This window comes from Dermochelys coriacea, chromosome 5 (assembly GCF_009764565.3).
Source record: "Dermochelys coriacea isolate rDerCor1 chromosome 5, rDerCor1.pri.v4, whole genome shotgun sequence".
Lineage (NCBI taxonomy): Eukaryota > Metazoa > Chordata > Testudines > Dermochelyidae > Dermochelys > Dermochelys coriacea.
Genome location: NC_050072.1, coordinates 74157434 through 74184518, shown reverse-complemented (window position 1 = coordinate 74184518; position 27085 = coordinate 74157434). Strand labels below are relative to the sequence as shown.

Below are 27085 nucleotides of genomic sequence, written 5' to 3'. Positions count from 1 at the left end.
GATTACCAGTAGCCTTCAATCAACAGCAGTTGAATTAGAGACGGAAAAATATAAGAGGCACGGTAATCTGCAGAGAGATTCATACAAAGATACATTTTTTCCTTCCACATCGTGAGTACTAACAGTAGCACCATATTCTGACTGCAACTCTGACTCAGATGGTTCTAATACTGTAGTTCTGTAGGAACATTTCTCTATTGTTAATCATTGCAAAGGCAAAAAAAAAATGTACAAACAACTAAGCTGTAGTTGAACTCGAAAATAGATTCACTCTTCTTTTTGAACTACAGTTGACCTGTGAAATATAGAAGCTGTGTCAAACATTTTCCAAATCTGTAAATTTAACATACAATATGAATGTAGTTTTTTGCTAGTACAGATCTGATCTCTGGTCCTTACTCCTGGGACGGAAGTACCCGGTGGTTAACACCAGATACATAATCGGCTCAATTATTTTACACTCACGCTGAAGCCCTTGCATAAATTCTGCAAGACTAGTGCTAAAAATGCAATCGCCCCGATTGGGTAAAAGCATCTAAACGTGCAGACAACCGGGTGGTACAATTTGACTCTTCTTAGTCCCCTAAACAGCCAGGTTGCGCTTCTAACGGGTCAAAACGTGCCACACCTCCGACACCTGTCAACGCTGGCGTCAGGTGAGCGTGGCACACGTTTGATGGGAGCCGCAGTCCCCAGGCGCTGGCTATGGCTGAGTAACTGGGGCTGGGGCAGAGAACGAGGCGCGCAATGGTCAGAAGGGGCCGCAGCCCGGCCTGCGCCACGGCTTCCGGCCGGCGCCACACGTGAGACTCAGCCACTTGGCACGTGTCTGTCTCAGGCTGTGGGGACGCTACCCGCCCCCTGCCGCGGTTGGGATGGGGTGGGCGGAGCTTCGCCTCTCACACCACCCCCGGGAGGAGCGCGCCGCCCGCGCGCCAGAGCAAAGCCCCGCCCTGTGAAGCCCCGTCCCCAGTCCGTGTTCCGGAGACCCCGACGGACCGCGCGTAAGCCCCCTCCCCGAAGAAGGGAGTCGTGCTGGCCTCCTAGATGGCGGCCGTGGCAACGGCGTCCGGGCAGCAGCAGGTAAAGGCCCGGCCGGCAGCGCCTTTCCCGCCGCGCGGCGATGAGAGCGGGCCTGGGGGCAGTGACTTCGCTGCGGCTCATCCTTGTCAAGGGGAGTCTGGGCTGTTCTCTCCGTGCCCCGGCGGGGCGAGAGCGCGGGGAGGCTCCGAACGGGCCTCGTGTCTGCCAGAGAAACAGAGGAAAACTGCTGCGGCCCAGGCCGGGTCCGGGGCCGCCCCTGGACCCCGCTCGGCCGCCGTAGCTGGGGCGCGTGCAGCCCTGGGGGCGAGGGGAGGGGCTGCGGTCACAGCCGTTACCGGACGTTCTGTGACGTCAGGGAGCGCCTCCTGCCTTCCCGGCCCCTGCCCAGCTCGCGGCGGCCACAGCGACGCCCGCCCCCGCCCTGCGCCCCGTGGCGGGTCCCCAGAGCGGCCGGCCCGTGGCGAAAATTGTGAGGTGACTCCCAAAAAAAGGAAAAAAAAAAAAAAATCCAGACTCTCGCAGGTTCTGTGCGGGAAGCGGGGCTGTGCCAGACCCCTCCCCCCATCAGTGCTGCACCCCAAACCAGTCCGCGAGCGCCTCAGCGCCTTTCCATTGCGCTGTCCCTCCAAAGTACCTGGCCCAGTTGAGGGCCTAAAGAAGAGCCCTGTGGGGCACTGGAAAGCTTGTCTCTCTCACCAACAGAAGTCCCTCTGATAAAAGCTGTGACCTCACTAAGATCCTAGGACCCACTTGGCTACAGCAAGGCTGCATATAGCCAGTTCAATCTGCTCTGGAACATTTCCGCCATGTTACGTGATTGTCCCGTTGTTCATCACGCTGATATTACATGCCCCAGTGATAGGCTCTTTAGAAGTACCTAAGGCAGTGGTCCCCAAACTTTTCATAGTTGTGCCGCCCCTTACTGCTGTCTCTTTCCCCCCCCCCCCCCAGCAGCGGAAGCCTGGAGCAAAGCTGTAGCTTGGGGGGAGGGCAGACAGGAGTAAGGGGGCTGCAGCTGGGAGCTGGGCTGGAGCCCGGAAAGGAGCCACAGCCAGGGCTGAGGCTGGGGGCAGGGCTGGGAGCAGAGCAGAGTCAGGGGCAGGAAGGGGCCAAGGCCGGGGGGCGGAGACTGGGAGCGAGAGCTAGGGGTCAGTGACCTTGCTACCCTGAATGTTCCTTAGTGCCCCCCTAGGGAGAACATAAGAATGGCCATACTAGGTCAGACCGAAGGTCCATCCAGCCCAGTATCCTGTCTACTGACAGTGGCCAATGCCAGGTGCCCCAGAGGGAGTGAACCTAACAGTAATGATCAAGTGATCTCTCTCCTGCTATCTATCTCCACCCTCTGACAAACAGAGGCTAGGGACACCATTCTTTGCCCATCCTCGCTAATAGCCATTAATGGACTTAACCTCCAAGAATTTATCCACTTCTCTTTTAAATCCTGTTATAGTCCTAGCCTTCACAACCTCCTCAGGCAAGGAGTTCCACAGGTTGACTGTGCGCTGAGTGAAGAAGAACTTCCTTTTATTTGTTTTAAACCTGCTACCCATTAATTTCATTTGGTGGCCCTTAGTTCTTATATTATGGGAACAAGTAAATAACTTTTCCTTATTCACTTTCTCTACACCACTCATGATTTTATATACCTCTATCATATCCCCCCTTAGTCTCTTCTTTTCCAAGCTGAAAAGGCCTAGCCTCTTTAATCTCTCCTCATATGGGACCCATTCCAAACCCCTAATCATTTTAGTTGCCCTTTTCTGAACCTTTTCTAATGCCAGTATATCTTTTTTGAGATGAGGAGACCACAGCTGTACACGGTATTCAAGATGTGGGCGTACCATGGATTTATATAAGGGCAATAAGATATTCTCCGTCTTATTCTCTGTCCCTTTTTTAATGACTCCTAACATCTTGTTTGCTGTTTCGACTGCTGCTGCACACTGCGTGGACGTCTTCTGACGTCTTCAGGGAGGCGGGCTCCACACTGATCTAAGTTGTATTTAGTGTTGTAGCAGTGTTAGTCCCAGGATATTAGAAAGACAAGGTGACAATATCTATTATTGGACCAACTTCTGTATTTAGCCCAATAGAAAATATTACTTCACCCACCTCATCCCTAGTAGTACATAAAATATTTGATTGAAGGTTAGTTCTTGGTTTCATCTTGTGTTCTGCAGGGTTTTTCCTTTATGATATCCTGTGGTGTTGGCTTCCAACTGATAATCCTAACTCTGTATCTCCCCTCCAGCATTTGAATAATATAACTCACAGAATTGCAGGATTCCCACAGGTGTCACGTAGGTTTTTAACTCTACAGAGACCAGAATCTCAGTGGTTGCTGAGTGACTGACCTGTGGCGTGATGAATAAAAGTCAAGTTGGGTTCTTCCAGTGCATGATCACAGTAATAAGAGTACTGCTGACTAAATTATGCCATCTGGGACTCCCATACCATTTCATGGTCTTCCAAATTGATCAAATTTGATATGCAATCATGGAGGCGTAATAAACATGATACTCCATGATGTCATTTTTTATAGTTTCTGAAGAGCGGCCTCTTTAAATATATCATGGACATGGCCAAACTACAGTTTAAAGTGGTTTAAAAAACAAAGCTGCGGTCTAAGTAGACATAGAATATGCTTTGTTTAAAAATTCAGTTATGACATAGTTTGCCCCTGTATATGCTGGCTGGCCAAACCCTTTTATAATCCACTTTGATTACAGAGCGTAAACTTTTTGCTTGAGCATGAATGCTTTAAATAAACATGGTTAGACAGTGATCAAGGAGCTGAATTTATTTTAACTTTTGTTTGTCTTCAGCTTGTGATGATGCATTAGCAGTCCATGCAGATGTTTCATCTCAGCATGTAATGTTGTTGTTATTTTTATAGTATCAACAATTCATTAAGTACTCTACAGATCAATATAAGGATAGCATTCCTCCTCCAAGGCACACTCTCAATAGAGAAAATGCTGGTGAAGGAAATGGGGGATGAAAGATTGTAAACAGATCAAAGCCAGTAAGCAGTCTATTTAGTATACATCTTCTTATTTCCATTTTTTTTCCAGTTTGTATTTGTCCAATAGGAAAAAAAGTGGCAACCCTAATAGACTGAATGCGGAGCATTTCTACTAATGTGATGCTAGTTCAGATGCTCCAATAAATACTCTTTAGCTGGAGTAGTCAGATTAATTCAACTGTGCAGCAGAGGAGACATTTATTCTCTATATGGCTTAATAAGCTCCCAGCCAAATAATCAGTTTTCTTCCAGTTGCAGTGGTCATGGGGGTTTGATTCTCCTCACCCTCCCATTGAGAAGTCATTAACTTTTAAGGATGATTTTTCCTATAGAGATTCCTAATGCTTGTTAACCTGTTACCCAGTGCTGAGTTTAGGTAGGCTTAGTCTAAGGGGGGGAAATGCTTATTCAGTCACTGATCTTGGAATACTACTGAATCTGCCTATGTAAGAACTAAGGGCCCTTATCTTTACAACCATTGCTCAGATTTAGGTATCACTTAGTCAAGTTGTCTATTAACTTAAATGGGATTACCCACATCAGTGTTTCTCAACATTCTTATTTATTAGTATTGCAATAGCGCCTAGGAGCCCTAGTCATGGGCCAAGACACTATTGCATTAGGTACAAACAGGGAACAAAGATAGTCCCCTCCCCAAAGAGTTTACAATCTAAGTATAAAACAAGAGACAAGTGAAACAGATGTGTAGGGGGCACCAAGAAACAATGAGACAATGCTGGCCAGCATGATAGACAGTGGTCTTAGCACATCAGCAGCCTAACTGTTGTCAACATTTTTGTAGCCCGTGAGTGAGGATTGCAAAACTGCACACTAAATTACTAGTAGCTATGATACCAAGAATATCCAGGATTATAACAAAAAATTTGGATGGCTGTTAAACCTCGTGTCAGGGTTTAAGCCAATCCCCAATGATTGGAGGGATAAGACCAGGAAGAGACCGGGGGGGGGGGGAGGGTTATTCCACATTTGTGTACTGTGAGATTCTTGCATTTTCCTCTGAAGCATCTGGTACTGGTCACTGTCAGAGAGGATACTAGATGGACCCTGGGTCTGATCCTGAGTGGCAGTTCTATTACAGGCAACTACTGTTTAATTGTAGCAATATAGATTATATTATTGTTCTTTTTAAGAGCATATTACAGATACAATTCCCAATTCACCACTGCATTACTCCAGCTTTACCCTGGTGTAATTCCACTAAAATCAGTTGAGTTACACAACTGAACAGTTGAGTTCAGTGTAAAACTGAAGTAACACAGTGGTAAATCACGTCCACAGTATGTGTTTGTCTTTTAGCTACCGTGTTACTGATAATGAATAATTATTTAAAAATACAAGACTAATTTCTCTTAATAAAGAATGCCTTCTTTTGTGTTCTGTACAGAGTGACTGTTCTTTCAGTACTCCAGATTCCGGTCAACACTTTCAATTTCAGAACTGGATGATTAAAGCTGATCAAGATAAGAAAGCTGAATTCATAAGAACAGCAGAAAAACTAAAATATCAGTAAGTTAAAGAATATCACCATAAACACATTCTGCATGGCATTGCTGTGGGTGACAGCTTTTGAGGTGATTTAAGATCAGTACTTGTGACTATCGGCGGGGGTTCCAGAACTGTGGGCCGCTGTGTTACTCCTCTCAGCCTCAGCAAGTGAGAGCTTTGCTGCTGCTAAGCTGTGTGTCAAGTTCCGGACACACCAGGTTGTCTACCTTTCCAGCAACTCTTCAGGACTCTGCCAGTTCAAACTTTACATAGCAGGTAACAGTCTGTGAACTGTTCCTCAGAGACATCTTTCTGTAGTGCACAGCCTCTACTTACCATAACTCACAAAATCATATCCGTTTTGCTGCTCCTTTAAAGAGACAGTACACAGCAGGTTATTAACTTAAATGGGTTTGGCAAATCCGTAATCCTGTCACAGCACTGAGTTGGATTATAGTAAAAGTAAAGTAACTTTATCCACTATGAGGTTTAAGTGAGACCAAATATAAGGCTAGACATGGTTACAGACAAACAAAAGTAAGGTTTTAGTTTTAGAAGCATAGTCTAACTTAACTAACTAGAGTCTTGGTTGAAGTAGATTTCTCAGCTGTAGCCAGTTTCCAGAGACTTTCAAGCCCCTTTCAACCCTCCACTTTTCTCGGATGTACTAGAGCTTTAGTCTTTTGTATCTGCCCAGTAAAGGATACCAAAATGGCTCTCTGTCCTTGCTTATATCTTCCAAAGTTATCTTTGTTTTTAGAATCAGGAAGCCCTCCTTGGGGACTCCAGGAGGCCTGCTGTGTCCACCAGGTAGCTGATGCCATGTTAATTTTTGAAGTCTATTGCCCCCGTCAAGATAGTTTAGAGGATATCTCCCTATGACATACCAAGATACTGTCCAGCTTAATGATTAGCTGTCACCCCTCCCCTCTAACCTGGGATGCCTTTTACAATGCTTTGCTTCTGTAGCCTACAGCCTGGACTGCTCACAAACAGCCTCCAACATGCTAGTTGCTCCCAGTTATGTCTGTGTGTGTGTGTGTGTTGCAGCCAGCTATACTTTGGCTCTTACCAGTTTTGGTCATACTGCTGCGTGACCCCAAGACACTCCCAGTCTTAGATTTTCTCCCAGAATGTTCCCTACTGCCCACCCCTCTCCTGGACAATACCAGTTTATATGAAGTCCATTACTTCTTTTGTAGAAATGCTGTAATATGCACGCAACTTTCCACCCCCAAATGGAGTTTCCCAGACACTTCAACTTAAACGCACTGGATTAGATAAAACAATAAAATAGTTTATTAACTACAGAGAGATTTTAAGTGAGTACAAGTGACGAGGCATAAACATCAGAAATAGTTACAAGAAAAATAAAGATAAAATACAACTGCTGCCTAACTTAACAAACTATGTTAAAGTCAGAGCAAAGTTTCCTCACCACATGCTTTTCGCAGTCTTACTGACCAAACTTCTTAGGTCAGGACCACTTCTCCCAAAATCCAACGAATGCTTCAGGTGCCTGAATGCAATGGGCAGGTGGGGGGGGCAGGAGGATCTCAGAGTGTTTCTCTCTCCTTTTTATAGTTTCAGTCCCCCTCTTGAAAAACATTTCCAGCTAAGATTCAGGAGGCAAAGAGTCTCTGGGGAAGGATGTTCCCTACTGCTTTTCCTCACCTTTTTGAACTTCATTTATCTCACTTTCCTGCTTGACTGTTTACTGCATAAATGCAAATTAAGCAGAGCATACATTCCTTTGTTTGAGACAAACCTGTTTGCTAACCTCAGTTTGGAACATGTTAATAAAAATGTTGTTAAAACCATACAGTGGAATTTTGTACAGTAGAACCTCCGAGTTACGAACACCAGAGTTACGAACTAACCGGTCAACCACACACCTCATTTGGAACTGTAAGTATGCAGCCAGGCAGCAGCAGAGACAAAAGAAAAATGCAAATGCAGTATAGTACTGTGTTAAACATTAAACTACTAAAAAAATTAAAGGAAAAGAAAAAAAACTAACAAGGTAAAGAAACTGTTTCTGTGCTTATTTTATTTAAATTAAGATTGTTAAAAGCAGCATTTTTCTTCTGCATAGTAAAATTTCAAAGCTGTAATGTTCAGTTGTAAACTTTTGAAAGAATAACCATAATGTTTTGTTCAGAGTTACGATTCCATTTCATAGTTATGAACAACTTTCATTCCCAAGATGTTTGTAACTTTGAGATTCTACTGTAACTTCACATACAATGTTGCCACATATATTTTACCAGAATAGTAATGACCAGAAAATTATAAGTTTTCAAATGGTACCTCACAAGGCATACTTTGAGCAATGATTATTACAGTAGTATAGGATGTGGACACAGAGGTATGTTCTGTCATACTCTTCCACTTGCTAGTTTATTGACTTTGCCTTTTATGTAAATGTACTTGCATTGTCTCTCCTTGCTCAATTTATACTGGAGACATTTTCAAGCAGGTGGGACCACATTCCTTTGTCTAGGGTGGAATGACTTCAGCCTTACTTGCCAAACACATTTTAAAAACATATTTCCAACATATAGAATCATAGAATAGTAGGATTGGAAGGGACCTCGAGGTCTTCTAGTCCAGTTCCCTGCACTCAAGACAGGACTAAGTATTCTCTAGATCATCCCTGATAGGTGTTTCTCTAATCTGCTCTTAAAAATCTCCAATGATGGAGATTCCACAACCTCCCTAGTCAATTTATTCCAGTGCTTAACTACCCTGACCGGAACCTTTTTCCTAATGTCCAGTGTAAAACACCCTTGCTGCAATTTAAGCCCAGGGCTTCTTGTCCTATCCTCGGAGGTTAAAGAGAACAATTTATCTTCCTCTTGCTTGTAACAACCTTTTATGTACTTGAAAACTCTTATCATGCCCCCCCATCTTTCTCATAGGTCATTTTTTCTAGACCTTTACTAATTTTTGTTGCGCTACTCTGGACTTTCTCCAGTTTGTCCACATCTTTCCTGAAATGTGGCACCCAAAACTGGACATAATACTTTAGTTGAGGTCTAATCAGCGTGGAGTGGAAGAATGACTTCTTGTGTCTTGCTTACAACGCTCCTGCTAATACATCCCAGAATGATGTTTGCTCTTTTTTTTTTTTTTTTTTTGGAAGAGTGTTGCGTTGTTGACTCATATTTAGCTGGTGATCCACTCTGATCTCTTTCCGCAGTACTCCTTCCTAGGCAGTCATTTCCCATTTTGAATGTGTGCAACAGATTGTTCCTGCCTACGTGGAATATAGTAGAACCTCAGAGTTATGAACACCAGAGTTACGAACCGACCAGTCAACAACACACATCATTTGGAACCAGAAGTACACAATTAGACTGCAGCAGAGACGGAAAAAAAGCAAATACGGTAGAGTACTGTATTAAACGAAAACTACTAAAAGATAAAGGGAAAGTAGCATTTTTCTTCTACATAGTAAAGTTTCAAAACTGTATTAAGTCAATGTTCAGTTGTAAACTTTTGAAAGAACAACCATAATGTTTTGTTCAGACTTGCAAACATTTCAAATTAAAAACAACCTCCATTTCCAAGGTATTCATAACTCTGAGGTTCCACTGTACTTTGCATTTGTCCGTATTGAATTTCATCGTATTTACTTTGGACCATTTCTCCAGATCGTCCAGATCATTTTGAATTTTAATGCTATACTCCAAAGCACTTGCAACCCCTCCCAGCTTGGCATCATCTGCTAACTTTATCAGTGTACTCTCTATGCCATTATCTAAGTCATTGAGGAAGATATTGAACAGAACCGGACCCAAAATTGATCCCTGCAGAACCCCACTCAATATGCCCTTTCAGCTTGACTATGAACCAATGACAACTACTCTCTGGGAACAGTTTTCCAACCAGTTCTGCACCCACCTTGTAGTAGCTCCATCTAGGTTGTATTTCCCTAGTTTGTTTATGAGAGGGTCATGTGAGACTCTTAAAGTCAAGATATACCACATCTACCACTTTTATTTATCCATAAGGCTTGTTATCCTGTCAAAGAAAATTATTAGGTTGGTTTAACATGATTTGTTCTTGATAAATTCATGCTGTTACTTACCACTTTATTATTTTCTAGGTGTTTTCAAATTAATTGCTTAAATATTTGCTGCATTATCTTTCTGGGTACAGAATTTAAGCTGACAGGTCTGTAATTCTCCAGGTTGTCCTTATTTTCCTTTTTATAGATTGGCACTATATTTGCCCTTTTCCAGTCTTCTGGAATCTCACCCATCTTCCATGACTTTTCAGAGATAATCGCTGATGGCTCAGATATTTTCTCAGTCAGCTCCTTGAGTACTCTAGGATGTATTTCATCAGGCCCTGGTGACTAGAAAACATCTAATTTATCTAAGTAATTTTTAACTTGTTCTTTCCCTATTTTAGCCTCTGATCCTACTTCATTTTCACTGTCATTCATTAAGTTAATATCCAATTGCTACTAAACTTTTTGGTGGAAACTGAAACAAAAAAGACATTTAGCACTTCTGCCATTTCCACATTTTCTGGTATTGTTTTCCCCTCCTCATTGAGTAACGGGTCAAATCCTGTCTTTGGCTTCCTCTTGCTTCTGCTGCATTTGTAGACTGTTTTCTTTCTATCCATATTTATAATTTTTCATATGCTACTGTACATATACCATGCAATAATATTAATGACCAGCATGTTACCAGTTTGCATATGATACCTTCCCTAACACCTTTTAAATACAGATTATGACAACAGTAAATTGGAATACAATCAGAATCAGCTGGTCACACCAGCTGAGGCTTATTGCTAGATACCAGGGAGCCCCTTGTCCTCTGGGCCTGGGGTGCTCTTAAGGTCAGAGTAGTCTAAAACATTAAGGGGATGCGGTTATGGTTGGAACTCTAAAAGTTGAAGTACCTTAGCAGAAGCTATATTAAGAGGGTTTAATACTTAGGAATGTTTGTTGATAAATGAGGCTACTAAACAGACATAAAAACCTTCATGATCTATGAGAAAGTTGCCCATTGTTCAAATCCACCAAGGGCCAAATTCTGATCATCTTAATTACACTGAGTAATCCATTACTCCCCAAGTAGTTCCACTGAAATCAAGGTACCAAGGTGCTACCCACTATGAGTAAGGGTTTCAGACTCTGGCTGTAAGTATATTTCGTTACACCACTGACCACAGTAAAGAATCAAAAATTACTTATGGATCTGTGTATTTTTTAAAAAAAAAAAGCCACTATCAAAGTTAGCAATTTCAAGCACCTTTAATATCTCTAAAACATCTTTTATCCACATTCCAATCACACTGTTGTTGTAGAGGCATTGGGAGTACATTACTTCGGAGCAGATCTGTCCATCTACATTACAGCTCCACCTATGTATGGAACTATATTAGTGCAACTCATTCTCCTTGCTCTCTTCAACCATGCTGTTGTCAGCCTTTCAGTGATAGCTCTTTGTAAGGGTTGCTGGCACTGCACTATGCACTTAGATCAGTTCTCATACGTTTTTATAATGTGAACCGCAGTCTTAGTAAACAAGATAATTTCTTTATTATCTTTGCTCTCGTTCATGATTACTTGGAAGACCTCCCCTACCGTTCATGATCAAATAACAACCTTGTGTCAACTACATCAATTTGTCACATAGACAAGTAATAATAGGGAGGTATTTAATGTATTTTTAGCTTCCTTTAATGTGATCCAGTAGGAGGACAGTGAAAAGAACTGTCATTGTGAAATGAGGCAGCTGACTGTGAAAGTGTTCCAAGGACTTTATTTGTCTACAGAATTTGGGAATTGCTATCCTAGACGACAACCATATTAATTCGTTTTTAATCTAGTCTCCTGCATACCAGAATTCATGTCCCAAAATGTATTTCAGTTTACCCCATGTTTGTTCTTTCTTTCTTTCTTGCATTCACTTCCTCAGAGAACATCCATTCTCTCCTTTTCAGCTGGTCCAAGAACAGTATAAATGTGTTTTTGTTTTTTTTTGTTTTTTTTTAAGCAGGTTTCAGTTTTGCTGGGGAAACATCAGGAAAACTAAATAGGATGCTGAACACAAATAATGTTGTTGTTGTTGTTTTTAAATGAAATATTAAACACTAAACATAAAATATAAATAGAACCCTACAGGAGTAGATTCCTTTGACTCTTTTATTTACAAAAATAGAAAAACAAAGTTAGAAAATAACCCTACAACTTAAAGATACCAACTGAAAAAAAATAAAAACCTTGAAACAAACACATATTACTCTAGCCACTTACATAATTAATCTGGCCTGGGATTTGCAGCATTGTCTGGGAGCAGTTTTAGCAAAAGCTTCAAGGCAGTAGACTTCCCCGCCTCTAACTAAACCTTAAATCCAAGCTTGCTATTTGCTTATTCTCAACCAACCACTTGTTTCCTTCCCTTCCTTCCCCCGAGAGGACAGGTAAAACCCCTGACTTGGGTCTCATTCTTCTATTTTTTTGCAACCCTCATCACTGTAGAGGCTCAGCACCTCACAAACTTTAATATATTTATCCTCACAACACTCAAGTAGGGTAGGAAAATACTGGTATCCCATTTTACAAACTGTGAACTGAGGATCAGAGAAGCTAAATGATTTGCCAGGGTCACACGGAATCCGTGGTACAGCAGGAAATTGAACCCAGGTCTCCCAGTTCTTCGGCTAGTGCCCTAACCATTGGATAATCATGGCAGGGAATGTCGGAGGGGAGAGGGGGAAACAGGTTGGGCTCTACATATGTAATGAGTTTCATCTGTTTCTCAAAATGCTTAGCCACACCCCTGTGAGGCAGATAATGGATAAGTAAGGACCACTTCATCTACTACTGAAGTGTGGCCACTTCTGAGGAAGAAAGTGGCATCTAACAGTACATAGTCTATAAGGCTCATCTGATGCAGAATCTTTAGTGTAAAGAAGGTAATTATAAATTGAGGGAGAAAGTGAGACAGTTTTAAAGGATGTGAAGGACATGAAGGCCATTAGATATAAAATTGCCATTTAGCATGATCTTTTGAAGCGAAGAGCAGAATTGTACATCAGCCTGCCTTTGAGTACCAGATTTCTAATTACTTCTGTCAGACTTACTGTCTGGCCTGCACTAAGCATAAATCTTGCAAAGGATGTTCCTGATTTTTTTTAATTCATTGACATTTACCGATAAAAATCTAATCCTTTCAGGTCTTTCAAATCTAATCCTTCCAAGTGATAACACGCTAATTGCATGATAAATTAAAAGCAGCTATTTTGATTAATATTCCCTGTATTAAAGCCCAGTTTTTAAATTCTGTAACGATACACTTGTGTGAAACTAACTTATTCAATCAAAAATAATGACCACTAGTTAGTTAGTCTAAGGAATTTCTAAATGGTAATGACTGTGCATTTATATTTTTAATTAATTTTCAGGTGATTTTAAAATATGATTTCAAAGCCAAGCAAACTTTCTTTTCCAGACTTGTGAATATAGAAAAAGACAAAAATGGCTATCTCTACAGCAAGAAGAGTGATTTCAGAGTGGAATACAGCACACTGGAAGAACTGGAACATAAAATGACTAACAACAGGAAAGCTGAAAGTAGGATATTTGTTCCTTTCCTTGTCCACACTCACTCACTTAAGTGGTGTATTAGCTCATAGAACAAAGCAAATTCTGATACTGACCCTTGAAAGTATTTTTGCTACTGTATATGTACTGTTTATAAGAGAGAGTGCCCTATAAAAAGAACAGTATTGTGGAAGAATCAAAAGTATGAACCTAAATATAACAAGATTTAATGTAGCTTAGTTAATGTACAATAAACTTAAGACAGCACCACAAAATAATCAAGGATTTTCAGTGTCTGGATTTGTAGAAGCTTAAAGCATTGGAGGTGGGTCCTAGAGAATCCAGGCACTGAAATGTCCAGTTATTTATTCTAGGGCTGGTAAGGATAGACAACAGTATGAGAAGGTATGTTGGTTGCAGAGTGGCCTGCAGAAGCTGGTTCACACATTGAATGCTCCTGAAATAGAGGGTATTACACTCCATAGTCAGAAAAGACCTAATGTGTCATTCGGGGAAGGTGACACCATCACTGGACATAGGCATTTTTAAAAAGTCCCAAAACACAAAATCTTTAAATTATATTTTGCACTCCCAAAGATGTGCTGGGTGTCTCACAAAATAAGTACATACGCAAGACTGTCCTTAGGCATATGCAACATACGCAGCTGCATAGGGCACCTGAAAATTTGGGGCATTGGGTCTTAGTGTCCACCCACCCGGCTTTCATATCCCTGTTCAACCCTTCCTGCAAGCTCTCACATCTAGATCCCCTCCAGGCTGCAGCAGCCAGTAGTTAAAAGTGAAAAAGTGTTCCAGACTGCCAGACCTATTAGCACAACATTGAAACTACTAAAGAGCCATTCAAGGGGTAATGAAGCCGTTTAACATGCATTTGCCAAACCCCAGGTATATACTGTCAGTTTCTGAATTTACTGACAAAAACAGTTGTGCATTACTGTAGTAATTACTCAGAACATGTGTCTACAGGACCTTATTTTAAAATTTGCTTTAAAAATATTTCATTAGTGAGTGAAGATTATAAAATGACATCTCTAAAAAATCATTGCATAGATATTTAGATGCACAATCATCTTTAGCCTTAAATGCTTGGATCTTCAGACATATAGTTTTTTAAATAAATCCTTTAGAAGACCACCTTTATCTAAAATACACATTTTAATTACTATAGTAAAAAAAAAAAAAGTGCTTTCAAAGTCTTCCTGTCCTTTCTGTCCATCCCTTTCTCCCTTCACCCCCTCTCCCCCCAAACCCCTATTGAAGAGAGCCCTTAAAGGGACAAAACTGCTTTTTCTTTCAGATAGCTGGACAGAGAGTTTCCCTTTCATTACCTCTGACTATCTGATGAACTAGTTTTAAGAGAACCCTCCAGCAAAATCGGTACCTTAGTAAGATATAGAATTCTTTATTATGCCTAAAATCTTTGGAAACATTTTTTTAAAGTTGGTGAAATTTCATAAACATGTCTATTGTTATGGAGATCACACAAAGTAAATTAGTGTTCCCTTTTTCTAAAAGCAATGAACATTGTTATGAACACACTAAACCTCTGTGACTGATTAATTTAAAATAATGCCTTTGTTTCAGTGAGTTAAATATGTAGTCATCTGGAATGATTACTTTATGAAGGCTTAAGAGTACATTTAAAATATAAAATCAGCTTAGAAATACTGATTAAGAAAATGTAAAACAGAGAAGAGCTGCATCATGTATTCCGTAATGTTGTATTCAGCAGGACAGTTGACTCACCCGTACTACAAAGTTTTTTCAAATAAATGTCTGATAAACTTCAGGTATCAAAAAACCTGTGACTGACATTTTTTATTCTCAAGTTTAGTGCTTTTAATTATGTACCTTCTGCATGTCCATTCTGCATGAGGGAGAGGGTATGGGGGTCTCTGCGGGGAACTGTGACTCTCCACCACCGTGAGACGGGCCGGGCATCTCGTTATCCTTTGCTGCCTCGTCCTTCCTCACCCCCACACTGGGCTGCGAGCTCGGGCTGCTGTCGGGCATAGGGGCACCAGTTTAATAATACTGCGTAGGGCCCCATAAATCCTAAGGACAGCCCTGTAGAGACGCTCCCCGGGTTATGCAAGACCCGACTTACGCAAATCCGCACTTACGGAAAAAGTTCCGTAAGCTAGAAATAGGAGGGGTTGATTTTTTGTTTTGTTTTGGTTTTGTTATAATGGTTGGGTATGTGTTTCCGACTTACGCAAAATTCGAGTTACGCAAAGCGTTCTGGAATGGAATGATTACGTAAGTCGGGGAGCGTCTGTAGATACATTACATATTCTGAAGAGCATACAAACTAACATGACCTAAGATGTTAGGGTCTAACTAAACACACAAAGCAGGGAAAAGAAGGGCAAAGATAGCAATAAAATCATATTACTCAGTAAAGTTGTTAAGGATAGCTATCCTGCTCTCCACATTTTATAGGCCTTGTGACAGAGGTGAGTAGGAGGGATTTGAATGGGGCAAGGGAAGTGGCTATTCAAACAGAGTCAGAACTGGTGTTCCCAGCACAAGGGGCAGCATGAAAGAATGGATGGAGTTGCTTCTATGAGAAAATGATGAAGGGGGTATCAATACTGACATCTTTGCTAGCATCATTGTTGGAATGGGAGGGTGCGTGAGAGAAGACATGAAAGGTGACCAGACCAGATATGTCAGGACTGCATGACTTGGAGGTTTGTGGTAAGGTCAAGAAATTTCAATTTGATGTATAATCAAACTTTTAGCATGACTAATTAACTTATTTTTCTTCCACAGAAGCTAAAATCCAGCAACAACTAGCAAAAATACACAATAATGTTAAGAGACTTCAACGACAATTGAAAGATGTGAAGCCTACACCAGAATGTAAGTCTTGTTGATGGAGTTTGAAATACTTGCCTTTTATAGACAAAAGTTTAATTTTCTTGGATAATTGTGTTGCAGGGAAAGTCTCTGCTTGTGCCATCAGTGCAGGCTCTAGATGTCCTTTCTGCCTGTCCTTCTGTGAATCTGAGAAGGGAGGGGAGTGTCAGGAAAGGCTGGAGGCTCCCTGAGATCATCTTTAGAGTGGAACTCCTTATTTTCTGTTGGTACTGGCCTGGGACCCTGCAGCCTATGGGGGGTGGGGTGCCTTCTGTGCTGAAGTTCATGTCCTTCTGCTTGAATTGTACTGTAATGCTAACTGCAATGAGTATATTTTTGGGACTTAGATACAGTCGTGTGCCTCTCTTCCATCTGATGGCCAAAGACGTTGAGCAAGGGCCATAGGGAATTACATTTTCAGGCCATCTGTACTGATATAAACTGGAATATTCTGTTGATAATGAATAAAGCACACTTGGGGGATTAGACAAGTGAAACACTTGGGGCACTGGTAATCAGAGAGCCATGCATTTGTAGCTTACTAGTTCACAAATGTAGCCCAGGTTAGAGACCAAGATTTGTCACCAGCTCAAGGTTTTGTGGCTTACATTAATTATGTTGTTGATCTAACTCAATTTCTATCTGCAAATGTCTGCATCTACCTTGGCCTCTCTGCTAAACTGTCAACAAGGATGCCAAGGATTGAAAAAACATGAAGCTGAATGAAGGCCTTGTCTGATGAGAAATTGTACCAATTTAACTGACTGGGTTTTAAAAACAAAGCTAGTTAAATCAGTGAAATCCCTTGTGTCCACAGGGGATAACCACTTTTTAATTGTTTGACTATAGTTAAGAACATAAGAACAGCCATACTGGGTCAGACCAATGGTCTAACTAGCCCGGTATTCTGTCTTCTGACAGTGGCCAATGCCAGGTGCTTCAAAGGGAATGAACAGAACAGGTAATAATCAAGTGATCTATCCTCTGTCGCCCGTTTCCAACTTCTGGCAAATAAAGGCTAGGGACACTTCAGAGCATGGTTTTGTATCCCTGCCCATCTTGGCTAATAGCCATTGATGGATCTATCCTCCATTAACTTATTTTAATCTTGGCCTTCACAACATCCTCTGGCAACGAGTTCCACACAGGTTGACTGTGTGTTGTGTGAAGTACTATCGTATAACTTTCTTATTAGACAAAGCCTAAGAGTCTCACCTCTAGAGATGCTCTCTCTAAATCAAGACTGAGACACATTGGCAGGGTAACATGAGAAACCGGTTCTTATGTTGGGAATCATTTCAAGAGAATCCAGAATGGGTTCCTCTTACTCTGAAATAAGTGTGTCCGCACAAGGGTTTCCACTGGGTTAACTAAATCAGTTACTCCTGAGGGAATTATGCGCCAAAAAATTAAAAATTATGTGCATGATTTTAAAATTCTGCAAATTTTATTTGTCAATAAATAAATGTGGCTCCAGCATGGCAATGGGAAGCACAGACCATTGGCTGCATTGTGGTGGGAGCTCACCCCGAAGCCCCTACCTCCCCCAGTACAGGGACTCAGCAGTGAGGCTGTACCTGACCCTGACAAAGTGCAAGATCTGGGCCTGCCCCAGAAACACCCTGGGGCTCTGCCCCTCTGTGCCAGGCGCACCAGGTGTGAGTAGGCAGGCTCAGCCCAGCAAGATCCAAGTGTGGAGGGACTTAGGTTTGGGGTGAGAGGGTTCTGTGTGGAGCAATCTTGGTGTGGGCAGCACAGTGGGAGATCTGGATGCACAGGGGCTCGTAGTGGGGGTTCCGGGTGCAGGGGCAATGGGACTCTGCAGGGGATCCAGGTAATGGTGGTTGGGCTTAGCAGGGGGCGGTCTGGGTGTAGGGAGATGGGGTGGGGGGGATGGGGCTGGTGGTTCAGGGGTCCAGGTGCTGGGGGAGCGGGGCTTGATCGGATGGGGGTCCAGGTGCAGCTGGTTGGGGCTCAGTGGGGTGGGACTCTCGTTGTGGGGGGCTTGTTGGAGAGGTCCGGATGTAGGGGGGGTAGGGCATGTCAGGGTGAGGGTTCGATGGGCCTGCTTAATGGGGGAGCCCCAGCTGCTAATGAGGAGATGCCGCATGCCAGGATCCTGCTTCCCCCTGATATTCCCCTATCCCCTTTTCTTCTCCATCCCGCTCCCCCTACTCCCACATTCCCATCCCCCTGCCCTATTCCACCTCCCTTCCTTCCCCACTGCCTCCTCCACTCACCCCCCTTCCCTCATTTCCCCCACCATCACTTTCCCAGCCCCATTGTGGGAACTCACTGTTCCACAGAAAATAGGAAGGCTCCCAAAACACAGAAGGGTAGCACAACTTGTACTAGGACTGTGGAGGCTGGGTTCAGCTGCAGTGTCAGTGGAGCCTGAGACCAGATGCAGCCTCAGAGCTGGGCTGCTCTGCATTTTCAGAAATTAGGAGGGAAGGGGGCAGTGGCACATAACCCCATATGCCCCCCCATGCCTCGCCTCTGTTTGGGGGGCAATCGCCCCCCCCGATGCACACATGGGAAGCGTGCCGGCAGACCTTTATACCTGCTAGGAGTCCCACTGACTTTGTCTGATACCGACATATTTCCACTCTTCAAGACTCCATGAGTTTAAGGGCCCATCCTTTCACATCCAGTTGTAGGACTGGAAACTAAGGCTCTCAGTCACATTCTTTTCACCAGCATTAAGTTTCCTGGTAGAGAAGGATGAAGAGGAATAAAAGCATATCTACTTAGAATAGAATACTCTAACAATACAAATAAAGAATTCCCTTGTAACATCAGTTATTTATTAATTCATTATTGTGGCATAGTTTCATTTCAGGAAATCCGATTTTACCTATATCCATATTTGTCACTAATTTCGAAAAAGATTATTTTGCCCATTGGGGATGTGTATGAAGTAGAGGCTGTATGGGATGTATATGTTTTAAGTAGAAACTGCCTGCTTTGCTATATGTCTTTATTCTTCATGTTAGTTTATTAAGAAATGTCACATTATCCTGTGTCTAGCACAGTGGTTGGCAACCTGTGGCTCCAGAGCCACATGCAGCTCTTTGGCTGCCCCATTGTGGGCAACTGTTCCTTGAGGGGATGCGAGGTGCAGACTCTGGCCGGGAGGCACTTACCACAGGCAGATCACAGTCCGGCGCTGCAGCAGGGCTCTGGCCCCATGCCACTCCCAGAAGTGGCTGACTGCTGGCATGTCTCTGCACGCCCCTTGGTGGGAGGGAGGCAGCGGGTCTCCGTGCATTGCCCACGTCTGCAAGCTCTTCTTGTTTGAAAGGTTGCCGACCCCTGGTCTAGCATATAAAAGTTATATTAAGCTATAGGGAAAGTGATATTTACTCCTCTTTTTGGTTTTTGTAGTTGTTGAAAAGCTCAGGGAAATGATGGAAGAAGCTGAAAATGCAATAAATGGTTTTAAAGAAGAACAGCGACTAATGTATGTTTCAACATGCTTTTATAGTTTTGAGATAACTGAAATCAGTCGCACAAAACCAAAATTAAACTTAACTTAAATGTATGGTATAAATCACTGTTCTCTTCCTTTTTTCCATCCTGTTTCTTTTTCCTTTTTCTGTAATTAATCATTAAAGTAAACATATATTCAAAGTAAACTTTTAAGACTAGTTTCAGAGTAGGAGCCGTGTTAGTCTGTATCCGTAAAAAGAAAAGGAGTAGTTGTGGCTACAGCTGGATGCATCTGATGAAGTGAGCTGTAGCTCACGAAAGCTTATGCTCTAATAAATTTGTTAGTCTCTAAGGTGCCACAAGTCCTCCTTTTCTTTTTAAGACTAGATTACCTATAGTAGTATCATGCAATAACCATATGGTAAAGGCATTCCAATAGTGGGGATCTGGATTAGATTAAACTGATTTTTAAAGGCACATTTTTTTTTTCTATCTCCCTACCTTCCCAATGGTATCAATATAGGAAAGGATTATGGTTGTTCGGGAGCCCAACTGTGCATTTCCATCTAGTTCTCTTTTAAAAGTAACCTTAACTCTGACTTTCCTGGGTTTATAATGCTTAGTTTGGGGATAATTACAAAATTCCTGTATAGTAGAACCTCAGAGTTATGAACACCAGAGTTACAAACTGACAAGTCAACCATATGCTTAATTTGGAACTCGAAGTACACAATCAGGTAGCAGCAGAGACAACCCCTTCCCCTCCCCCCCCCCAAAAAGCAAATACAGCAGAGTACAGTACTGTGTTAAATGTAAACTACTAAAAAGGAGGGAAAGTAGCATTTTTCTTCTGCATACTAAAGTTTCAAAGCTGTAGTAAATCAATGTTCAGTTGTAAACTTTTGAAAGAACAACCATAACGTTTTGTTCACTGTTACGAACAACCTCCATTCCCGAGGTGTTTGTAAAACTGAGGTTCTACTGTAATTTATTTTACCTTAAATTAGTGATACTTAATCTCAATTTTAGTCCCATTTTACCATAGTGTTTGTCTGGGAATTGAATAATCACAAAGTCTGTTTCAAGTGAACTCATGGGTATTATCTGATCTTTTATTTAAAAATCAATGTTTGTTTTGTTTTGTTTTTTTTTTTACTTAGATATGAAGAGCTTATGAAGGCGGAGAAGACTGCTACTAATGAGCTCAGTGCCTTACAGAAAAAAATTGACACATGGGCACTGGGTAGTTCAGCCATAGAAAGAGTTTTCAAGTTGCCATCAGGTAAGATTCCAGTAGACAAAACACTGCAAAATCATCTACCTGAAGAAGTAATAGAATTTGAAAGGTTCCTTCAGCAAACAGGAGGACGACAAGGAGGCTGGGATGATTATGATCATCAACACTTTTTGAAAGTATGGACAAAACATAAAGGAAAGCCATCCTATATAGAAGAAGCCCTTGAGTATCTCTCTAGAAGAACAAAAGAGGATATTCAACAGCATGAGACATGGTATCAAGAATTTCTGATTTTAGAGGAAAGAAAAAAAGAGGTAAGAGAATTTTAAGATTCGAAGTATGTTTGTATTTTAAAGAAATGTATTTTTTAAAAGCCACACATGCTTTTCATCCTCTTCCATCCACCTCCAGCTATGATGGCAGATGTAGCTTTTTTTTTTTCCTGCAAAAAACTAGTTCTCTTTAAAACTTTCACTCTGCTGGTGGTGTTCTAAGGAATGATCAGCAGATGATGCTCTAAGCCAGGGGTCGGCAACCTGCGGCGCGCATGCCAAAGGCGGCATGCGAACTGATTTTAGTGGCACTGCCAGCCAGGGTCCCAGCCACCGGCCCCGTTCAGCCTGCTGGCAGCCTGGATGGACGGAACCCTAGGTCAGCAGCGGGCTGAGCGGGGCCAGCAGACGGGACCCCAGACTGGCAGCAGGCTGAGCGGCTCAGCGCGCTGCCGGTCTGGGGTTCCGTCTGCCAGCCCCCGCCAGCTGGGGTCCCAGCCGCCAGCCCCACTCAGCCCGCTGCCGGTCTGGGGTTCCGTCCTCCAGACCAGCAGCGGGGTGAGCGGGGCCAGTGGCCGGGACCCCAGACTAGTAGCATGGGCGGCAGATGGAACCCCAGACCAGCGGGGGGGGCCCCTGGAAATGTAAAATTTATTAGTGGCACGCGAAACCTTAAATTAATGAAGACTTGGCATGCTACTTCTCAAAGGTTGCCGACTCCTGCTCTAAGCACATGTTGGAGTGCCGTGTGCAGTAGCTGAGCATATTATAATTAATCATGTTTATTGTAGGTATATCTAAGAACCAACCAAGAATCAGACCCCTTGTGCTAAACACTGTACAGAGTAGTAGACCGTCTCAGCCCCCAAAGAATTTCCAGTCTAAATAGACAAGACAGACATGCGGGTGGAGGACGGGGAGAGGAGGACTAGAACAGTTGCAACAAACCTTGGCTCCACTGGTTCTGAAAACAGAAATTTGGAGAAGGGTCCTGGACCTGGGTTTCCTTCATGGTAATAGATAAGTTGGCATAAACATAAATGTATTTAAGAAAAGTTTTTGGTTTTACTTTTTATATTTTATAAAAAATATAAAAAGAATTGAAAAATGTTTGCACAGTGAAAAAGATCGGATTCTGGTTAACTAAGGAGCCTAATAATCATTCTGCAGCAATGTGAATGCCATAAAACTTTATGTATTCAAATTATTATAGATATTAAACTTCAAACACTGTAAGATGGATAGATAAATAGTTGTTTACATTTTACATGTGGTGAAACTAAGAGATAGTAAGCTATTTGCCAAGGTAAAAGGTATTTGCCAGCATCTATGTCAGAGATGTTTCAGAGTAGCAGCCGTGTTAGTCTGTATTCGCAAAAAGAAAAGGAGTACTTGTGGCACCTTAGAGACTAACAAATTTATTAGAGCATAAGCTTTCGTGAGCTACAGCTCACTTCATCGGATTCATCGGATGTCAGAGATGGAATTACTATTCTGGAATTCCTACCTCCTAGTCTTCTCCTTAGATCGCACCTTTCTGTCCCCTGATTCTCTCCTTTGGAAATAATCCTCTTGGAAGAGTAAGATTTTATAAGAAGTACAAGCATTTTTTTTTCTTACTGTTCTTGTGCAGTCTATTGAGAAGTGGAAAATGAAGAAGCAACAAGAAAAACAAGAAATCTTAAAGCAAAAGCAGAAGTCAGAGGAAATGCGCAAGACAGAAAATCTTCAACACGAAGCAGCTCAGAAGCAAAAAGCAGAGGAGGAAAGGAAAAAGCAACAAGCAGCAGTTGAAGAATGGAAAAGACATAAAGAAATAGAATTTGCAATGAAACAAGCATCTCGGCAGAAAGAGGAAGAAGAGAGAGAGAAAAAGCAGCAGAAGGAACGCCAGCGCCAGTTCCAACTGAAGCTACTGTTAGAAAAGTACGCTCAGCAGAAGGAGGAACATGAGGCGCTCCAAAGACTTGAAAAGGAGAAGAGGGAGGAGGCTGAAAGGGAAGAGAGGAAGAGAATCGCTGCAGAAGAAATTTCTAAGTTTCAAGAGCGAGTGAGTAGTCGCATCCCTCACTCATGTTTCAAATCTTCTGGATGTGTGGTACAGAGTAGACATAGTATTAGAATGTGTGGAAGACGAGGGAGTTAATTATCAATAACAATTATTTCAACTTTAAGAGCTCTTTTTGATTCACAAACTACATCTATATGAAGATAGCTCTGTCTGTGTCCTGGGAACAGCTCATCTTTTTGTCTGAAATAATGTTCTGTTGCTTTTCCTCAGTGTTCCAGTTCAGCAAGATACTTGAGCACATGTTAAAGTACAAGAGTACTCCTGTTGCTTTCAGTGGGACTAATTAACTGTTTAAAGTTAGGTATGTGCTTGAGTATATTCCTGAATTGGGGTCTAGGTGGGGGACCAGTCCATTGCCAATATTTGTTTTAATTACCATTTGTTTACAAAAAATGGAAATTATATCTTGCAAATATATAACAGTACAATATCAAGGGTTTGTTTCCAAAAGGTAAATTTCAGAAACTGGCTTTGTAATTTAATTGTGTGCCTTGGTGATTTTTTTTGTCCTGTACTCTGCCTGTGGTACACAAAGTTCAGAGTCTGGAGGATTGAAATGCTTTAGTCTTAACTACAATAATTGGGTTCCCTGCAGTGGTATCTGGGTGAAATGTAATGGCCTGTGATATACAGGTCTGACTGAATGATCAAATGGTCACTTATGTGCTTAAAACAGTATGAAATCTAGGACACATTTGGTTTCTAAAGCATTCAAAATAAATTCTGATCATATGAAAAGCCTATTGGTGCTTTAATATTTTTTTCTTTTTGATTCCCAAAAGTGCTCAATATTTCATCCATGGTATATTTTCCAGGATCTTCATAAACTTGAGCTAAAGATTCTAGAAAAGCAGGCAAAAGAAGAGGAAAAAACAGAAAAAGAAAAAAGACTGGCAAAGTTAAGAGAGAAGGTGACTGACATCTTTACTGAATTGATTGGTTGATTTTTCTTGTTATAATCTGATGAAATATCTCTTCATGCTTGTAATTTATTTTTTTAACAGCTTTATTCTTTCGACTGCCTTCTTCTAAAAGGCAATTATTTTTCCTATCCAAATGACCCTTTACAGCTGAAGATTATTTTTTGTCATGGCAAAATAATAAACAACCCACCTCAGAATGGGAAAAGTCTTGGCTTTTTATAGTGGAAAAAATGCATACTTTTTCTTAAAAAGAACAACACACTTATTTTCCTTTTGAAATGTGTTTAAATAGCTATCCTTAGTGGTTTAAAAGCAGATAAAGATATCAAAACACACATGAACCAATTGTAGGCCAAGGCCAAAATTTTTTAATTATGGATGCCTGAAGTTAAGCACCTGAATCCTTATTTAGGCACTTAAAATAAGTTGCTTGGTTTTACAAATGTTGAGCATCCAATAGCTGCTGCTCATTCTGTCAATTTATAGTGGACGTCAGTCTTCAGGGTTCCAATCCTGCACCTTTTTCCTGCACAAATTTTACTAAGAATTAAGAGAGGGGGAAAATATGTTAGACAGACTGTCCCTGCTCTTGTCCATAAGCACATGGAGCAAAAGCGTCAATCCTGCAATGAGCCCCATGTGGGCCAAAGACTCTTCTCACAAATGAGATTTATTGCATTTCTTGGAAGGACTATCATACAGGCACACTCCTACCTTCCTTATGCTGTTGATCTAGCCAATGTACTTATTTCTTGTGACAAATGGAAAGGCACTGGTTTTTCTTATTGTTAGCCAGTGATCGGGGTCTTACGAATTTTGTTCAGTTAGGAGAAATTGATAATGGAGTCCAGGTATTTCTTTGATGTAGTCCTGTTTATTTACAAAGAATGTACACAAAGTCCAGTTTCCCTGAATGCACAAGGAATCAAACAGCAGGAAACAGTTTCTTTGGTCACAGTTCCAAGCTGTTTTCCAGCCAGCATTTTACCAAAAGCGCTCTGTTTTTTTCTCATGGTCACTCCTCTGACTCCAGTGTGGGGCTTCCTTGCTGTTTAATCTGTGTGCTGCTCTCCTGTTTCTTGCCGCATTACTCTCACACAGACATACAGCTGCAATCAAATCAATCCCCTATCCTTGCATTGTTTATCAGAAACGTGCCCACTCCTCCACACCCCCTGCAAAAAAAAAAAAAAAAAAAAGAGGAGGAGAGAGAAGGTGGGTGAGATGCAAGTAAAAAAAAAATGTTGTTATCCGGCACTTTATCAACCAGAAAGCTCTATTAACTGGCATTTCTGATATCTCCCAGTACAAATCTTCAGTCTAATCACCTGGACTAGTATACTGCCCAGGAGATTATGCAGTTGCACATTCTGCACTCTATTTTTATACAAAAGAGGTAGAAGAAAAGTAAGCAAGTTGATACCAGGGATTTATTCAAAAAAGCAGCTTCCAGGGTAGCCTGAATGGGAGGCAGCTTCACACCCAACAGCTTCAAGAGTTGATGCGACTGCCCAACCTCCCTTCTCCCTCCCCCTGCATAACAATGTATTGTTGACAGGTTGAAGTGCATGTAACCAGGGACCCATCTAGACTGTACAAGCCTACCAAGGGTTGGGAGGAACGCACAAAAGAGATTGGACCAACAGATGTGCAGCCACTTTTACATATTCCACATAGGTAAGAAAAAGACTTCTATTTATATGTTTCTAAAATAGACTTAATGACCAGCTATTCATCCTTTTTTTTTTTTTTTTTTTTTTTTTTTTTTCCCCCCATAGGGCTATCCCAACCTGGAGACAAGGGTTATAGCTGAACATCTGCATATACAGGAAGATGAATTGCATATAAATAAAGTGACCAACTGGGTCCTTAGAAATTTTCATAACTTTTTTTATGTTATGAAAAATATTGTGTATTATTACATGGGTTTCAAGTTCTGACCATTTAATTTTTTGTCATGTTAGCAGTGTATTCATTATGGTATGTATTTGATAACTGGCATATCATCCACAATTACATAAATTTGAAAATGAAATAACAATATAAAAAGGTGACTGTAGATAATGTCATGGAACAACAATTATATCAAAATTGCCATTCTTACACATTATTCTAAACCCTAGACCATATATAATATAGTCACTTGAGGAAACAATGGAAGAAATAGTATTTTTAACGAACAAAAATGCTGGGTCTCAGTTCCTTCATGTTTTCTCCTACATATGCTCTGTCCGTAATTAGCAACTTTTAAAAGATTGTTGTTTTTTTTTATATTTGAACAAATAAGATGTCTCAATTGGATGGAGTGATAATAGAATGACTAATCTATGCAAACTTTTGTACTAGTGTTAATATGACATGGATAAAGAATACCACAATGCTATTTTGCAAAATATATATTTATTTTGCTTAGTTCTTGTTTTAGTAATGTTAATTTGGTTATGTGTAGTGCCTTTCATCCAAGAATCTCAAAATGCCCTACAAATCGTAGGTGTTCTCTCCATTTTATAGAAGGGGAAGTTGAAGAGCAGGGCAAGTGTCTTGACCTGAGCCACACTGCTAGTTAATGCTGAAGCTGGGAATAGATCTTTGGTTTCCCATTGAAGTCAGTGGTAATTGTGCATTGCTTAGCACTTCTTTAAAAAAGAATCAGGCTATTTAGGTGCCTGCATATGAACTTAGATTCATGACTGTAGGGGATCAGTTTTTAAAAGCTTGTTCAAATCACTTTTCTTCTCATTCCCTTCTGCTTTTTGGCTTTCCTTCTTCTTCCTTAAATCATACCCTGCACCTTTATAAGCTTCCTTTTAGTACCCTGGCCCTTTATTTGGTCTTCCTATTAGTCACTAGTGGTCTACAGTCTGAACCAGAATCTTTGACTGGGAACATGTAATTTATTCTCTGTATAAAACATGAGTAGCTGATATAGCCTTTTAAATCGTAGGCTTTTACAGTGATTCAAATCCTATAAATAAGATAAGGCAATTAATGTATATAATATAATATCCCACTTTGCAGTATAAAAGAACTTCCGCTACTATTTTTCAGCAATAAAATTTAAAAATTCCCTTTATAAGATGGGAAACTTGTAGATCTTTTCCTTGACACTGCCTGCCTTC

At 41.4% G+C, this 27085-nt stretch overlaps 1 protein-coding gene and 1 long non-coding RNA gene across 8 annotated transcripts; one reads left to right on the top strand and one right to left on the bottom strand.

The window, feature by feature from the left end:
* Positions 1-612: 612 nt before the first annotated feature.
* Positions 613-26378, top strand: CCDC112 (coiled-coil domain containing 112). Of its 7 annotated transcripts, XM_038401679.2 has the most exons (10): positions 907-1083; positions 5478-5599; positions 13057-13178; positions 15945-16034; positions 19419-19494; positions 20624-21014; positions 22606-23022; positions 23859-23954; positions 25525-25643; positions 25745-26378. In XM_038401679.2, the coding sequence occupies exons 1-10, from the start codon at positions 1048-1050 to the stop codon at positions 25773-25775; spliced, it is 1500 nt and encodes a 499-aa protein (XP_038257607.1). In that variant the 5' UTR covers positions 907-1047; the 3' UTR covers positions 25776-26378. The 7 variants fall into 7 exon arrangements, 5 of the variants coding, with proteins under 5 accessions (XP_043370625.1, XP_043370623.1, XP_038257607.1 ...); XM_043514690.1 differs by lacking the exons at positions 907-1083; positions 25525-25643 and adding an exon at positions 613-656; XM_043514688.1 differs by lacking the exon at positions 25525-25643 and having other exon boundaries at positions 702-1083.
* LOC122460236 lies at positions 16029-22609 on the bottom strand. Its single transcript, XR_006281417.1, has 3 exons — positions 22480-22609; positions 18631-18742; positions 16029-16178 (listed from the first exon to the last, which is right to left on the bottom strand). It is a non-coding gene; the product is annotated as an uncharacterized LOC122460236 (long non-coding RNA).
* Positions 26379-27085: the final 707 nt, after the last annotated feature.